General features: G+C 40.9%; 1 protein-coding gene across 2 annotated transcripts in view; it reads left to right on the forward strand.

Moving 5' to 3' along the window:
* The window catches only part of aebp2 (AE binding protein 2), a 149,072-nt gene that overhangs the window by 109,843 nt on the left and 20,882 nt on the right, over positions 1-18,347 (forward strand). For both annotated transcript variants that reach the window (XR_007936553.1, XM_028807131.2), the window contains exon 7: positions 144-257. Coding sequence is in view for 1 of the 2 variants with exons in the window: in XM_028807131.2 (XP_028662964.1) it covers positions 144-257 (114 nt within the window). In the remaining variant the exon portion in view is untranslated. The remainder of the gene's footprint in view (positions 1-143; positions 258-18,347) is intronic.

Below are 18,347 nucleotides of genomic sequence, written 5' to 3' on the forward strand. Positions count from 1 at the left end.
CTGTTTGTATATCTTCCAGTGTTATACAGAGCATCATCATATTTTGTTTTCAGGGAACTATGTTGTTTGTTTGAGCTTGATGTGTTGGTATTGTGAACTTGAATATTTATTCATAACCATAGTTTTAATTTTCTTCTCAATAGTTTACCAGATGTGTGGGTAAATGAAAATGACCGACCTCAGCTGAAAACAAAAGTTGTACATTTATCAAAGCTGCCACAAGACACAGCGGTTCTTTTGGATCCAAATATTTACAGGTATATATTAAATTATGTATCTGACTTTGCTTTTGGTTGATACAATCTTATTTGAAAGTCAGAACCAAGAGTTGTCTTGCTTGTTTCTTTTTTTTAATGTTCAGATCACAATAACAAATTTTATATACATTATTTGAAGATGTTTTTTTTATCTATTTTCCAAATACTTGCAAGCTGACCTTCCTGAAAATTTGAAGTCCCATCTGAGACTTAGTTGTAAGTACATTAGAACTTCTGACACACACCATTTGTTTTTCTTTTTTCTATTAACAGTAGATAGCATTCCTATTGTGAGGTAATCTGCAATATCATTAATATCACTGTTGACTGCATTTTTTTTTTTTGGCTAGGTGTGTTTTTCTTTAGATAACTCAGGGCTGTTTATTTCTGTTTTTTTTATAATGCTTTATTTTTGCTTCAACAAGTGCATATAGCATATAACCTTTTTCCAGTTATACATATTTTTTTCAGGAAAAAGGGTAGAACCACTTATCATCTGACACAATTTAACATCTACATAAACTGTTCATTGTTATTGTAACTGATTTATTTACAATCTATTATTAAGAAATTAAAATAAAAGTTCATTTTATTTATAAGGAAAAGCTGAGGATTATAATTCAGTGCTGAAAAGGCAGTAATCAGTGTAACAGTCATTTACTAATTGAGATACATGAATTTGGAGTTGGTCTTGGTTTGATGGATTTAAATAAACCTTTGCAGTCCTTGTATGTAACTGGCTATGTGGAGCTGCCAAGTTGACTTAAAACTGGCAAGATGAAATTTGAGGATCAAGTGCTCTTCCAGTCTGATATTAGACAGATACAGGCATTCTAGACTCTGGAAGTGGAAACTGGCTCTTGAGACATGGAATATAAAGAGAGATTAAAAATTACCAACAAATATTTTTTTAGAGTTCAGTGGTTTCTGTCTGTTCTGCTCTGGCATACCATCATGGGCTTCCCATTGTGTGAAGATACAGTAATTCCAAACACTTAGCTCGGTGCTGGACTTTGTTCAGGTAGATGAAAATGATTCACACACTTATCCTTTACCGTTTGTGTTTATGCCCCTAACAACTTTTCAGAGGATTTGTTCCTTTTAGAGTCATTGGGTTCAGTGCTCAAAAGGCTACCATCCATCCTCACTTTAGTTGTGCTGGGAGACTTCAGTGCTCCCAAGGAGACTGATGAAGATACCTGAAGGGGTATGACTGAGAGGAACAGCCTGCCTTCTCTGAATCTTAGATTTGAATTGTTATTGAAACTGTCCGCTAGTCATGGATCTTTTCAAATATATGGTTGCTCTTAAGTGTACTTATAACTAGAGTAGCTTGAGTTAGAGGTCAGTGATCTTTATAGATAGATAGATAGATAGATAGATAGATAGATAGATAGATAGATAGATAGATAGATAGATAGATAGATAGATAGATAGATAGTTTTTCACACCACTGTATCTATCTATCTATCTATTTGCCCCCTTCCTGATTTCTTATTCTTTTGCATGTTTGTCACACAAAATGTTTCTGATCATCAAACACATTTAACCATTAGTCAAATATAACACAAGTAAACACAAAATGCAGTTTTTAAATGATGGTGTTTATTATTTAGGGAGAAAAAAAATCCAAACCTACATGGCCCTGTGTGAAAAAGTAATTGCCCCCTTGTTAAAAAAATAACCTAACTGTGGTGTATCACACCTGAGTTCAATTTCCGTAGCCACCCCCAGGCCTGATTACTGCCACACCTGTTTCAATCAAGAAATCACTTAAATAGGAGCTGCCTGACACAGAGAAGTAGACCAAAAGCACCTCAAAAGCTAGACATCATGCCAAGATCCAAAGAAATACAGGAACAAATGAGAACAGAAGTAATTGAGATCTATCAGTCTGGTAAAGGTTATAAAGCCATTTCTAAAGCTTTGGGACTCCAGCGAACCACAGTGAGAGCCATTATCCACAAATGGCAAAAACATGGAACAGTGGTGAACCTTCCCAGGAGTGGCCGGCCGACCAAAATTACCCCAAGAGCGCAGAGACGACTCATCCGAGAGGTCACAAAAGACCCCAGGACAACGTCTAAAGAACTGCAGGCCTCACTTGCCTCAATTAAGGTCAGTGTTCACGACTCCACCATAAGAAAGAGACTGGGCAAAAACGGCCTGCATGGCAGATTTCCAAGACGCAAACCACTGTTAAGCAAAAAGAACATTAGGGCTCATCTCAATTTTGCTAAGAAACATCTCAATGATTGCCAAGACTTTTGGGAAAATACCTTGTGGACTGATGAGTCAAAAGTTGAACTTTTTGGAAGGCAAATGTCCCGTTACATCTGGCGTAAAAGGAACACAGCATTTCAGAAAAAGAACATCATACCAACAGTAAAATATGGTGGTGGTAGTGTGATGGTCTGGGGTTGTTTTGCTGCTTCAGGACCTGGAAGGCTTGCTGTGATAGATGGAACCATGAATTCTACTGTCTACCAAAAAATCCTGAAGGAGAATGTCCGGCCATCTGTTCGTCAACTCAAGCTGAAGCGATCTTGGGTGCTGCAACAGGACAATGACCCAAAACACACCAGCAAATCCACCTCTGAATGGCTGAAGAAAAACAAAATGAAGACTTTGGAGTGGCCTAGTCAAAGTCCTGACCTGAATCCAATTGAGATGCAATGGCATGACCTTAAAAAGGCGGTTAATGCTAGAAAACCCTCAAATAAAGCTGAATTACAACAATTTTGCAAAGATGAGTGGGCCAAAATTCCTCCAGAGCGCTGTAAAAGACTCATTGCAAGTTATCGCAAACGCTTGATTGCAGTTATTGCTGCTAAGGGTGGCCCAACCAGTTATTAGGTTCAGGGGGCAATTACTTTTTCACACAGGGCCATGTAGGTTTGGATTTTTTTTCTCCCTAAATAATAAAAACCACCATTTACAAACTGCATTTTGTGTTTACTTGTGTTATATCTGACTAATGGTTAAATGTGTTTGATGATCAGAAACATTTTGTGTGACAAACATGCAAAAGAATAAGAAATCAGGAAGGGGGCAAATAGTTTTTCACACCACTGTAGATAGATAGATAGATAGATAGATAGATAGATAGATAGATAGATAGATAGATAGATAGATAGATAGATAGATAGATAGATAGATAGATAGATAGATAGATAGATAGATACTTTATTAATCCCAATGGGAAATTCACATTCTTCAGCAGCAGCATACTGATACAATAAATAATATTAAAGAATGATAATAATGCAGGTGAAAAACAGACAATAACTATGTATAATGTTAAATGTTAACGTTTACCCCCCCCCCCCCGGGTGGAATTAAACAGTCGCATAGTTTGGGGGAGGAACGATCTCCTCAATCATGTCAGTGGAGCAGGACAGTGACAGCAGTCTGTCGCTGAAGCTGCTCTTCTGTCTGGAGATGATACTATTAAGTGGATGCAGTGGATTCTCCATAATTGATAGGAGCCTGCTGAGTGCCCTTCGCTCTGCCACAGATGTTAAACTGTCCAGCTCCATGCCAACAATAGAGCCTGCCTTCCTCACCAGTTTGTCCAGACGTGAGGCGTCTTTCCTCTTAATGCTGCCTCCCCAGCATACCACTGCGTAGAAGAGGGCGCTCGCCACAACTGTTTGATAGAACATCTGCAGCATCTTATTGCAGATGTTGAAGGACGCCAGCCTTCTAAGGTAGTATAACCGGCTCTGTCCTTTCTTGCACAGCGCATCAGTATTGGCAGTCCAGTCTAATTTATCATCCAGCTGCACTCCCAGATATTTATAGGTCTGCACCATCTGCACACAGTCACCTTTGATGATCACTGGGTCTATGAGGAGTCTGGGCCTCCTAAAATCCACCACCAGCTCTTTGGTTTTGCTGGTGTTCAGGTGTAGGTGGTTTGAGTCGCACCATTTAACAAAGTCATTGATTAGGTCCCTATACTCCTCCTCCAGCCCATTCCTGATGCAGCCCACGATAGCAGTGTCATCAGCGAACTTTTGCACATGGCAGGACTCCGAGTTGTATTGGAAGTCCGATGTATATAGGCTGAACAGGACCGGAAAAAGTACAGTCCCCTGTGGCGCTCCTGTGTTGCTGACCACAATGTCAGACGTGCAGTTCCCAAGATGCACATACTGAGGTCTGTCTTTAAGATAGTCCACGATCCATGCCACTAGGTATGAATCTAATCCCATCTCTGTCAGCTTGTCCTTAAGGAGCAGAGGTTGGATTGTGTTGAAGGCGCTAGAGAAGTCTGGAAACATAATTCTTACAGCACCACTGCCTCTGTCCAAGTGAGAGAGGGATCGGTGTAGCATATAGATGATGGCATCCTCTGCTCCCACCTTCTCCTGATATGCAAACTGCAGAGGGTCAAGGGCGTGTTGAACCTGTGGCCTAAGGTGGTGAAGCAGCAGCCTCTCCATGGTCTTCATCACATGTGATGTCAGAGCAACAGGCCGGAAGTCATTCAGCTCACTAGGACGTGATACCTTTGGGACTGGGGTGATGCAAGATGTTTTCCAAAGCCTCGGGACTCTCCCCTGTTCCAGGCTCAGGTTGAAGGTGCGCTGTAGAGGACCCCCCAGCTCCGATGCACAGACCTTCAGCAGTCGTGGCGATACTCCATCTGGACCCGCTGCTTTGCTGGCACGAAGTCTCCTCAGCTCTCTGCTCACTTGCGCTGTTGTAATTATGGGTGGGGATGTCTTTCCTATGCTGGTATCAGCATAAGGATGTGTGGAGGGTGCAATACTCAGAGGTGAGTGTGAGAGTGGGTTAGGGTGGTCAAACCTGTTAAAGAAGTTGTTCATTTGGTTTGCTCTCTTCACGTCTCTCTCGATGGTGGTACCCTGCTTCGAGCTGCAGCCAGTGATGATCTTCATCCCATCCCACACTTCCTTCATGCTGTTATTCTGCAACTTCTTATAGTTAGGTAAAGAGAAATGTTGAGCTGTCAGCTGATCACCACTTAATGATGACCTGGTTAAGTCTGATTTAAGTACGTGCTGGAGAGACTCAAAAGACCCGGTGGGTTGATATAGGGTGTTACAACTAACAGATGCAGATGTTCAGAATGAGTTAGTCTCTCACCTCCAGAAGAGCATATTCTGCATTTTGAAAATCCTCAGCAGTAGAAGTAGATGAGAGATGTAATGGCCACATAATGTTTTTGATGCTTATTAAATTACTCACTCTCATTTCTTAGTGGCTTCCAGTTTTTCAAACAAGCCAATCAATGGAAGCTTTCACTGCCGACAGACTGTTGCACTTTCCCAGCTCACTGTAGTGTTAGGTCTATTTTGCTTTATTGTTGCTCCATCCTTGCATTCCTTAGAATGCTGTAAGTCCTGGAGGGCTGCAATGGCTGGAGATTTTTGTTTCAACCCATTTTCTTAACAAGAAGTCAATGATTGCTGATGAAGCACTTATTGCTCAAATAACATTTTGATGCTTCATTTTAGTGGTCTCACTTGTTAAGGTTCCCCACCCTTAATTGCTTATTTCAGTTTTAAACAGTTGCATTCACAGTTTTTAATGGAAATGCAAATGACAAAGGAATCAGCAGTTCTCCATATTACTTGTTTCCATTTACACCTATGTGGATTCATGAGGCACTATTTGGTTTAATAAAACACTTAAGAGAAAAATGTGACAGACTAAAAATGATCCATTTTAGCCTACATATCATTTGGATGATATCCTTGGAAAGAAAAAAAAATCTATGATATAAGAACCTAACATTGAAGACTAACAAGCCATAAAATTAAATAAAGTCTGAGATTGGCAAGGATTGGTTTCTAATTAAGCAATTGGTTTGGAATGAAAACCTGGCCCCCCAAGACCGACCCTGCCTACCCCGTGCTATAGTGTTATTGCAAAATGTGTTCTACAATCTACCAGACAATGTGGTGTTGCATCAGTATACATTTCTAAAGGCTACAATATATAAATGTTAAAATTAACAAAAAATTAAAAACAAAATCTTGGTGAACCATAAATTGTATCTCTAATAGCACAAACAGTTTTAATGTATAGCTGTAACGTCCTTTTGATCTTGTAGTTCTTCTAAAGGTGATAAAGTAATGGAAAATAAGGGCATTGGACAATCCTTGGAAACAGGAAAACCTCTAGCTGAAATTGTACATCTGGAATCATCAATTAGTGCACGTTTTCTCTGGCCCAAAGCCATCTTCCAACATATTTTTTTTGTAGTTATCTAGAATCTATAATAATCAGGTATCTGTAAAACCAGGGACATGCAGAGATTTTAAAAAGGTTGCAGGTCCTGAACTTATTTTAACAAGATTTAATTTATAACAGAATAAAATAATTCAACCCAAATTTGCTGATTCGATTTCAGAGTCCATACCTTACAATTCATAAAAACAATTTAAAAAATTGCCCTATTACAAAATCAGGGAGAGAAGGAGTAGTTCCTTTCAAAAGCAAAGGGTGCAAATAGCTAAAACGAGAAGGTAATAAGACACCCTTGGCCACATATGTGTAGGCTTTTCCTTTCTGAATTCAGACTGTGGTGCATAAGATTCATTGAAAGCATCATGCTTCTGAAGATAGGAGCATTTCACATCATATACCTTTATAATTCCAACATTGGATATCCGACAGGTTGGTTGAACATTTTGGAATGATGATATAAGGATTTTGGTATGAAAAATTATTCTTGCTAACAGCTTTCATCTTAAGGCATTTTGACAGAAATGTCAAAAGCTATCTTGTTTTCCAAATGATTGGTACATGGACTTCTTCATCCTAGCGTTTATCCCGCATGGCAGGGTCCGCTTTTCTGCAAATCCGTCTCCATTTGGCACGGTCAAGGGCATCTTCTGGGGGCGGCATTGGCGGTCTTCATGTCTTCCTTTATTCTGTCCATCCACATCTTTTTTGGCCTGCCACGTGGGCGCTGACCACGAGGGTCTAGCCGCATAGCCGTTTTTGCTACCGAGTTGTCGTCTGCGCGCACGACGTGTCCATACCACCGTAGCCGTGCCTCACGCATTTTCTCCGTGATTGGTACGATGCCGAGGCGCTTTCTGACGTCTTCATTCGTGACTTGGTCCCAGCACGTGAGGCCTAGGCACCACCTCAGCATTCGCATTTCCATCGTATGTAGGGCCTGCTCATGCTTGGCGGTCGCTGGCCAACACTCCGATCCATACAGGGCGACTGGGCGGACTACAGTCTTATAAATCTTGGCCTTGAGGTGGTCAGGCATTCGGCGGTCACACAGCACATCCGTTACTTGACGCCACTTCGCCCACACGGCGTTGATCCGAGCTCGCACGTCAGGAAGGATGTCCCCGTCGTTACTGATTGTCGATCCCAGATACTTGAATTCATGGGTCTTCTTTAGCTCTTCTCCGTCGATGCTGATAGTGCCATCAGTTTGGAGGCCAGCTTCCATGTATTCAGTCTTCTTGATGTTGAGTCTCATGCCATGGTCGGTCAGGCGTGTCTTCCACTGCTGCGTGTGTTGTTGCAGCTCACTTCTAGATTGGTTTGCCAGGAATACGTCGTCAGCGTATAAAAGTGACCATGGTTGGGGAGTTTGGAGATCGGCGGCCGCTGTGTCCATACAGAGGATGAACAGAAGGGGCGAAAGGGCCGAGCCTTGATGTACTCCCACGTTGATGGCGAAGGGCGGTGAGATTCCCACGGAGCATCTGACTACACTGGTGACATTTATGTAGAGCAATTTGACCCAGTCGACGTAAGTTTCCGGGACTCCATGAGATCGCAGGGCATGCCAGATAAGGTCGTGTGGCACTCTATCGAATGCCTTCTCCAAGTCCAGGAATGCCATGTGGACTTTTCGATTTTTCTCTTGGTGTTTCTCCACCAGCAGTCTCACGGCGTGTATGGCGTCAGTGGTTCCGCATCCCTTAACAAACCCACACTGGTTAGGGGTGATCGTGACGATCTGTCGCAGGCGGGCGTCTAGGATCCTTTCGAATATTTTCATAGTGTGGCATAGGAGGCGGATTGGTCGGTAGTTAGCGCAATCGGTGACATCGCCCTCGGTTTTCCAAATGGGAACGGTGACGCTAGTTGTCCAGGCCGCTGGTATCCTGCCCTCTCTGATGATGTTATTGAATAGGGTGCTGAGAGCGGCGGCTCCTTGCTGGCCGAGGAGTTTCCAGGCTTCGACGGGGATATCGTCGGGGCCAGGCGCTTTTCCATTCTTCATTTTCTTCATGGCATCCTTGATCTCAGCAGTCGTAATCGGCGGGACTGGGCCATAGACGGGGGCGGCTCTGTGGATTGGCGGGTGGGGGAATTCTTCATTACTGATCTGGGAGAAGTGCTCACTCCAGCGTTCGAGGATAGCTGGTGGATCACGCAGGACCTTCTGATTGACGTCTTTGATATGTTTCACTTGGCCAATGTCCTGCGTTGAACGGTGTCGGCTGCTGGCCAGGCGGTATATCTTGTTCGCTCCTCCAGGCTCTTCCAAGTCGTGGTAGAGCTGGTCATAGTGCGCAGTCTTTGCCACTGTCACCGCCTTCTTCGCCTTCAGGCTCTTGTACCGTTGATAGTCCTCGTCTTCTCTAGACTGGCGCCACTTCTTTAGCGCTGACTTCTTTCACGGCGCTTTGGACTTCTGTATTCCACCACCATGTTTGCTTGTCAATAAAGCGCTTTCCTGGCTTGGTCTTCCCTAGGAGGTTGTTTGCTGCTTCTCGGATTTGGTCGACTATCTTGTTCCATCTGGTCTCGATTAACTGGTTGCTGTCATTGTTGAAGTCGATTGATTTGAGTGCCTCAGTGAGGTCCCTTCTGCCTTCGGCCATCCTCCACCATTTGATCTTTTCCTCATTGGTGGTTCTCACTTGCCGCCATTGGCCGAGGTCTAGCTTGAGGTCCATGATGAGTAGCTGATGTTGTGGGCAGATGTTGGTCGACGGGATTACTTTGACATCGGTTACCAGTTTCAGGTGCTGCCTTCGGGTGAGGAGGTAATCGATTTGTGTTTCTCTTCCTCCGCTAGAGTATGTGACGAGGTGTGTTAGCTTCTTCATGAAGAAAGTGTTGGCCACTGCGAGATCATGCGCTTCCGCACAATCCAGGGCACGTTCCCCGTTCTCATTGCGGCTTCCGTAACCTTGCCCGCCATGAAACCTTTCATAGCCATTCCTATCTCGTCCAACGTGACCATTGAGATCACCGCCAATGGCAATATATTCTTCGAGTCCAAGTGCTCGAAGGTGGACATCGAGACTTTCCCAGAAATCTTCTTTGTCTGCTGCCGAGCAGTTGGTCTGGGGGGCGTAGCAGGAGATCACTCGCATAGTGATGTCGCCCGTGTCGATCTTGAGTGACATGAGCCGATCCGACATTCGAGTCACTTCGACCACATTGTCCCGTACTTTCTGGCTAACCACTATTCCCACACCATTTTGGGGCTTGTTGCCGTTGTAGAATAGCTTAAATCCATCGCCTATATCCCTTGCCTTTGCACCAGTCCATTTGGTTTCTTGGATGCACGCGATGTTAAGGGTACCCAATCGTAGTGGTTGTTGTTGTTGTTGCTGGACTCGCTTCTTTGGCCTGCCTCGTCCATGGGCAGGTAGCCCTTGTCCACTTCTCACGTCGCTCGGGCGAGGGCGCCGCGCGTCACCTCCAGGGGACGCCCTAGCATTATCTTCCAAATTTTGAGACGGCGTTGCCATGATTGGTACATGGACAATAATTTGTATTTACTAGAGCACAAAGTAGTGCATATGAAGAAGTGCAGCAAGATTGTATTTCTATTCCAGATGAGGCTTGTTTATATTGGTCAGTTTATTTCAGTTTCCAGGTCTTTATAGCTTGTATATTTGCCACACAGTAATAAAATTGAAAGTTAGGTAGTATCATACCACATTCTTCTTTATGTCTTTGTAGAGTTGCCTTTTGAATATGTGGACGTCTCGCATTCCAGATAAATGATATTATAATCTATAATAATAAAAGGCAAAGTCCTCACTGACTGACTCACTCACTCACTCACTCACTGACTGACTCATCACTAATTCTCCAACTTCCCGTGTAGGTGGAAGGCTGAAATTTGGCAGGCTCATTCCTTACAGCTTACTTACAAAAGTTAGGCAGGTTTCATTTCGAAATTCAAAGCGTAATGGTCATAACTGGAACATATTTTTTGTCCATACACTGTAATGGAGGAGGCGGAGTCACGTATCGCGTCATCACGCCTTCTACGTAATCACGTGAACTAAAAACAAGGAAGAGATTTACAGCACGAGTCACACGCGGGAACGAAGGTAAATGACGTTAATTTTTGACTGTCTTTTAATACTGTGTAAGCATACATATTAACACATGTGCAATTAAACGTATGCATTTACGGGGTGATTTGTCAGGCTTAAAAGCTCACCTTTTATCAAACGCGGGAACAAAGGTAACTGACGTTGTTCACTGTCTTTTAATACTGTGTAACCATACATATTAACACATGTCCAATTAAACGTGTGCATTTACGCGGTGATTTCTCAGGCTTAAAAGCTCGCCTTTTACTAAAAAGGTAAATGCAAAACTATTTTCAATCAGTTTATTGAAACGCTCCCGTTAAGGATTGCAATAACATATTCGCGAGATAAAAGAACGAAGTAGGGGGAAATGGAGGAACAGCCGCAAACAGCGAAGAGCAAAAAATTTATTAAACAATTGAGAACGGAGCGAGTTAAGCATACAAGCATGTTCATAAGGGAAACAAAGCACGGTGTAAAACGTAAGTTTAAATTAAGTTTATAGAAACTTAACGCTCCCGCTGCGGATTGCAATAACATATTAAAACATCTGGCGCCGCCGTGAGTGGCAGCCTTTTCAGCAGCTCCGTGTATGACTGTATATGTATGTGTACTTTTCTACTTTTATTTTTCTATTTTTATTTATTGATCACTCCTATTACTTTATTTTATGTGGATTCGTTCCCTGGACACACTTACTTTTACAACGTGGGCATGGATTTTTACACGCCGAGACTCGCATATTCAAGTACTCAACTTCGAGCACTGAGAACAAATGCCAGTGCCGGTGTGGTTCCATATTTACCTGACGAGGTAAGAAGGCGGTATCGTGGCAGCAGAGCCGGCACTAAGCTAAAAATGAAGCGGCTTGCGAGAAAGTGGCGTTTCAAGCCTTCGGTGTATTTTTTTTCTTTTATATGTTGTGAATTTCCCATTGGGATTAATAAAGTATCTATCTATCTATCTATCTCTATTCGCGAGATAAGTTTAATGAGAAGACACGACGTATAAACGAACCACACGCCGTGGCGCAACGTTAGGGGCAACAGTTTCAACCATTCTATGATCTGCTTCTCGCAACTGAAAGACGGCACATGGCGGATGTTAGCCGACTTGCTGACCGCAACGTTAGGGGCTTCAAGTATGGCGCTGACGCCACATCTCAGTGCCAACACTTTGCAGACTGTACTTAAAAGACACGCCCTCCTCACTGGACAGTTAAAAACGCCAATCAAACTAACGATGACATCAAGTATTACCCAATCAAAAGTAGGAAAGGAGGCATCTTCATAAAATGCGTGTGGGATGATTTGCATGAGATGCTGCTTTAAAAAAAAAATGATTAAAAAAATACGGGATAAATCCCGTCCAGTATTGATTCAAAACGGGACGCGCAATTTCATTGTCAAACGCGGCACGATTCCGTATTTTAAAGGACGGGTGGCAACCCTACAGTGCCAGGTAACCACCCATACAATCAGATTGTGATTCAGACTAGGAATGCAATGAATGTAATTACCCCGATCTATATACAAGGCGAAAGTCTTGCAACATTCAAAGATGATGGTTTGGGATAATTAGTACTTATTAAGTACACCATGGAACATAAAAGAGCTTATGAAGCCTTGAACCGAAAAAAGCAACATCTCAGAGATCATACAAAAAAAAAAGGAGGTAATGTCGTTTTACTCGCTGTAGATTTTAGTGAAACATTACCAGTTATTCCACGAGGGAGACCAGCAGATGAACTCAATGCTTCTTTAAAATCCATGCTTCTCCCACGGTCGGTTATATGTCGCGTGTTCTCGGGTAGGTACACCAAAAAATGTATACATTTAAGCATGTAATGGGCAAAGAAAAAATTAGGTATACCCGAAGGCAATGCAGTAGTACTCAATGTAACTTTACTTCTTAAATGTTAATGTTTTACTGTTTAATAATTTATACGCTTCTTATATATTGTTCAAATTCTTTTATCAAAATACCAGTGACAGCGCAATGCACGATAACATGGAGTGAATACACCATACGCATCTGCCCACGGCCACCCTGGTGTGCGCAGATAGGAGTTGATTCTAAAATAAAATAAACATAAAAAGAGTAATACAATCATCACCCATAAAGCGGATAGCAGACGTGACGTATTATATGTGTACCAGATTTCAAGTCAATAGGTGAAACAGTTTGCAAGCTACAGGTGATTTAAAATCCTGGACAGACCAACGAAAAGCCACGGTAGCAAATTATACAAGAAGATTTTACTGTTTAATTATTTATATTTATATGAAATGTGCTTCTTATATATTACTTCATATTCTCATATGATAATGATGTTAATGTTGTTTATATTGATTTCTATGTTATTGTAAGTGCATCTATGTGTGTATATGTATGTATGTATGTATGTATGTGTGTATATATATATATATATATATATATATATATATATATATATATATAAATATATATATAAAAAATATATGTGTATATGTATATATAATATATCTGTATATGTGTGTGTATATGTGTATATGTATATATATATGACAGCAACACTCATAACAATGACAACACAATTACATTGACAATCATGTTACGTTATTTTTAAAATGTTTCCTTTACTTTTTCATAACCTCTTTAACACAGTACTTCTCCGCTGCGAAGCGCGGGTATTTTGCTAGTATATTATAATTGAGTCTACTTTCTTAACACTAGAATTACCAGAGTCTACGAAAAAACTTGTAGATCCGGCCCACCTTAAAACTGTTCTCACCTCTCCGCCAGCATCTTTTGTCTTCTAAATGTGCTGATTAAGACGAGCAGCAAGCTGCCGGCTATTCCATCCCCCACCGTCACAGAACGCTCACTAAGTTTTCCCAGCTCATGCCTTGTCTGATTATCTGGGAGTGACTGAACTGCTGGAGTTTTACAGTGGAAATAATAGATCACTATTTGGAACACACGCATTTCATGTGTGTTCCGTTTCTATAGTAATCTGTGTAACATTTTTAAAACAGAAACGTTTTTTATATTTTAGTAGTAAATGACAAAATGTAGGCATAAACTATATAGTGTATGAAGCCTGAAGTCCAACGATCAAGTAAACACTTTCACTAAAGGTTCAAGGAAGAGACAACAGCTTCAGTGGCATAGCGGTAAGATTTGCTGACTTGTAATCAAGAGACCCCGGTTCGATCTCCACTCACTCCTATAGTTGCCGTTTTCAGTAGTGAGCTACTCTTTTTGTTAATATTATACAGTACACACATACATTTGGTTTGCGTCTGTAACACACGGTGTGCATTTATAGGACTTGTAAAAGTTAGGTTTTTTTAACTTTTATTCTTTCTAAATAACGATCACGATACATACTACTGCCCCCCCCCCCCCCCACCCAGGGATCTGACGCAGTTATTTTTCATTTGAAACGGAATAATTGGAGATGTGAGTGGTGTTTTGAGACAATGGAACTGGACATTCTCTCATCTGGAGGGATTGAAGCTGACACACAAATGCTGGTGAATCGGCCTTCTTCGTATCTCACCGTCACTTGATTTTTTTTTTATTCAGTTTTAAGTTTTCCTGCTCATGCTGAATTAGTATGCACCTTATGGTGTATGATGTCAAAAAAAAAAAAAAAAAAAGGAGTAGGTATATACTGTATGATATTTGTAATTATTCGTTTTATGACCTGTATAGTACATTTCGGAAAACTTTGTGGCACGGATGCAATATTATTCATATTATTCATATTCATTCGCATAACATCTTGCGGTTTGTAATCAGTGACTGCGTGTTTTTTTTTCCCTGATCTTGCTAGTCCCCACATGTGCTGTATACGGTTTCTTTTGTACTCCAGGACATGCAGAGGATAGAATAGTACAGAGCAGTAACTTCAGCGCTATATGCAATCATCAGATTCAAATGTTAACTGTTCACACACACACGCAAGGATCGTCTTTTCTACATTTACAACGTGTGTACCTGTTACAATGTACATGCTTCTCTCTATGCTGTGGTTTCTATTACACACCTGAAAGAAAGAGACAATATATGTGAAAACATCATCGCACTAATGCAATATTATTTGAAAATGAACAGCGTCAGATCGGGTGTGGATTTATGCTGGCACTATTACTGAAAGAAAAAAAAAGATCAACAGCACTGAATAAGCTCATGCGCTCTAACAATCCCCCCCCCCGTCCCCCGATCTGACTCTAAGTAACAGCGCAAGTACAGATGCAAACCAAGTGTGATGAAGAATCCCCGGTTCGATCCCCACTCACTCCTATATTTGCCGTTTTCAGTAGTAAGCTGTTCTTTTTGTTAATATTATACAGTACACACACACACTTGGTGTTGATCTTTTTTTTCTTTCAGTACATGTGCCTTCCCTGTTTGTTTATATATCTAGTGACTTTTCTGCCTCTCTGTCTCTCTATTACACAGTATTCTGTTTGTCTGTGTGTTATGGATCTTAAAAATAACAGTTATAAGGACATTTGTTCATGTTAATTGCAGTCTCAATTGTTAAAAAATATTTTAAAAGGAGCATCCCACATGAAAATATAACGATCTCATTAACTGACAGTGCATACCAATTATAAATTTTATGTCCGCTTGAGGTGGAAAAGAAAAACAAAAGTAACACTTTCTCCTCAACGGGGAATCGAACTCATATCTCTGAGGGACAGTAAGCCTGCTGCGCTCTGAGACTGCAAATCTTACCGCTACGCCACGGAAGCTGTTGTTTTGTTCCTGAACCTTTTGTGAAAGTGTTTATTTGATGTTTGGACTTCATGCTTCATACATTCTATAGTTTATGCTAGTGCTGGACGGTATACCAGCTCATACTGAAAACCGTTTTTTATTTTTTTTATGATATGGATTTTTCTTATACCGCAACACCGGTTTAAATTGCCTAAACGACGTTCGGAACGTGGCGTAGTGGAAAACTGTTCAAGTGGGGACCTTTTTCACTGCTACACCGCTAAACACAGATTTGTTGCACTAGGGCTCTTTTTCACTGCTACACCACCAAATAGTGGGCGGTAGCATAGGTATGCTGTGCGGTGAAAATGGACAGAGAGACGAAAAAAAACAGTCACGTCTGTCGCCTGGAGATGCTTTAGTTTTAAAAGGTCAGATGTGTAAATACTGTTTCTGTACTACTGGATAATACTGCAAGCCAAGTTGTACTTGTTTTATTTGTTTTCAATACAGTGTAATGTACCTGGGTACTGTGTAATAGTGTGACAACATTTTGACTTTATTCTCGACATTTCCACTTTAATCTTGACGCTTATGATGAGAATATATTCTTTTGACTTTATTCTCGTACTTTGTCATTAAAGTAGAACATCGTAAACTAAACTTCATCATAAAATGAATATTTAATTTACTAGATTTTCTCAAACCCCGTCATAAGTTATATAGCACATTAAATGATTTGTGTTAAGTGTTTCGTTCAGAGATGGGCGCAACTCTGAATGGATGGCATAATTAAACACTCCGTGGGCTAAGTTTATAACTAGTTTTAATTTCACAAAGACGTTTATCGTGTGGTGATTGGTTATGTGGTAAAAGGAAGGATAGCAACTGGGGTTTTGGTAGCCTACGTCAGATAGAGACAGCATGCATGCAATAAAGATAGCCCGCTCAGAAGAACATGCATTGAATTCTGTGTTCGTGTCTCCGACCAGCAGATCACAAACCCAACATTTACACAATATTTAAGTTAAACCTGTGCGATAGCTATTCATACATCCAGTTTTTTGGAGCCTCGTCACACCTGCCATAAAGTTCTCTACACTGAACATACACCTGGGGACCCCTTACTGCGAGGGAGCAGCACTACCACCTCACTACCATGCATGTGTAATACCTGCTTTAATGCATTTCATCATGAAAATGATATCAAGTATTTATCTTAGCATTCTAAATTTTCAGAAAGCAGGAATATCATGAAGTGAATGGATTCTGTACGGTGATCGCTGTCTTCTGTTAGTGCGGAGGAAGTCAGTTTAAGAAGCGTAGTGATTAACCACTGGGTCGGGGAACGTAACACAAAGCATTTAATGTGCTGCATTAATTTATGACGGGGTAAATTAAGTAATTGATTAAACATTGATTTTAGGAAGAAGTTTAGTTTACGACATTCTACTTTAATTATGAAGTAAACTATGAGAATAAAGTGGAAATGTCGACTTTAATCTCGACATAAACGGCGAGAATAAAGTGGAAATGTTGACTTTGTTCTCGACATATAGTTTGTTTTTTTCTTCCCAGTATAGCTTAGCTTGAAGCAAAGTCCATATTTGTTTTTTTCTTCCCAGTACAGTGATCCTTCGCCTTTCGCGGCTTCACTCTATCGCGGATTTTATATGTAAGCATATTTAAATATATATCGCGGATTTTTTGCTGGTTCGCGGATTTCTGAGGACAATGGGTCTTTTAATTTCTGGTACATGCTTCCTCAGTTGGTTTGCCCAGTTGATTTCATACAAGGGACGCTATTGGCAGATGGCTGAGAAGCTACCCAACTTACTTTTCTTTTTCTCTCTCTTGCGCTGACTATCTGTGATCCTGATGTAGGGGGTGTGAGCAGGGGGGCTGTTCGCACACCTAGACGATACGGACGCTCGTCTAAAAATGCTGAAAGATTATCTTCACGTTGCTACCTTCTGTGTGCAGCTTTTAAGTATGCTGCACGGTGCTTCGCATACTTAAAAGCTCAAAGGGCACGTATTGATTTTTGACTTTGTTTCTCTCTCTCTCTCTCTCTCTCTCTCTGCTCCTGACGGAGGGGGTGTGAGCTGCCGCCTTCAACAGCTTTGTACCGGCGGTGCTTCGCATACTTAAGCCAAACAGCACTATTGATTTGTTTGCTTTCCTCTCTGTTTCCTTTGAAGAGGAAGATATGTTTGCATTCTTTTAATTGTGAGACGGAACTGTCATCTCTGTCTTGTCATGGAGCACAGTTTAAACTTTTGAAAAAGAGACAAATGTTTGTTTACAGTGTTTGAATAACGTTCCTGTCTCTCTACAACCTCCTGTGTTTCTGCGCAAATCTGTGACCCAAGCATGACAATATAAAAATAACCATATAAACATATGGTTTCTACTTCGCGGATTTTCTTATTTCGCGGGTGGCTCTGGAACGCAACCCCCGCGATGGAGGAGGGATTACTGTATAGCTTAGCTTGAAGCAAGATCCATATTAATGCAGTTTGCCTAAATGATGGTTCAGCTGGTAAAGATGTCATCACCAAGTTGCACTTGTTGTATCTTATTTTTAATTTGGTGAATACTGTGTAATGCACCTGGGCTTGAAGTCTTGAAGTAATAGTGCAACTATCAGTAATAATACTATTATTTATTTTATTGTTATTATTTATTAGTTTAAATATTATGCAGTTTAATGATGATAAAGTTGTTTAAAAAGTCACTTTAACGTGTCAGTGGACAGAGATTGTTAACATTAACAGAAAGTGTAGTTGGTTTACAAAAAATATTTACTATTTATTCCTTTTCTAAGACATATTCAGTGCAATACAATTTTTGACAAGCACTTCTGGATATTTTACTAAGTCTAAATGTATGGTTGAAAATATGTTGTCAAAATTATAGTTTGTTTTTGCAAAATTTGTTCAATAAAAAGGTTCTATATTTTGACTGCATCTGTCATGCAATGTGATACCTTCTCCATTAGTGCCACCCCCTTGAAAACTGTCACTTTATGGGGCAATGCAAAACTGTATTAATACTTGTGTGCATATTAAAATGTTTTTTTTATGTACAA

This window comes from Erpetoichthys calabaricus, chromosome 1 (assembly GCF_900747795.2).
Source record: "Erpetoichthys calabaricus chromosome 1, fErpCal1.3, whole genome shotgun sequence".
In the NCBI taxonomy this organism is placed as follows: Eukaryota; Metazoa; Chordata; class Cladistia; order Polypteriformes; family Polypteridae; genus Erpetoichthys; species Erpetoichthys calabaricus.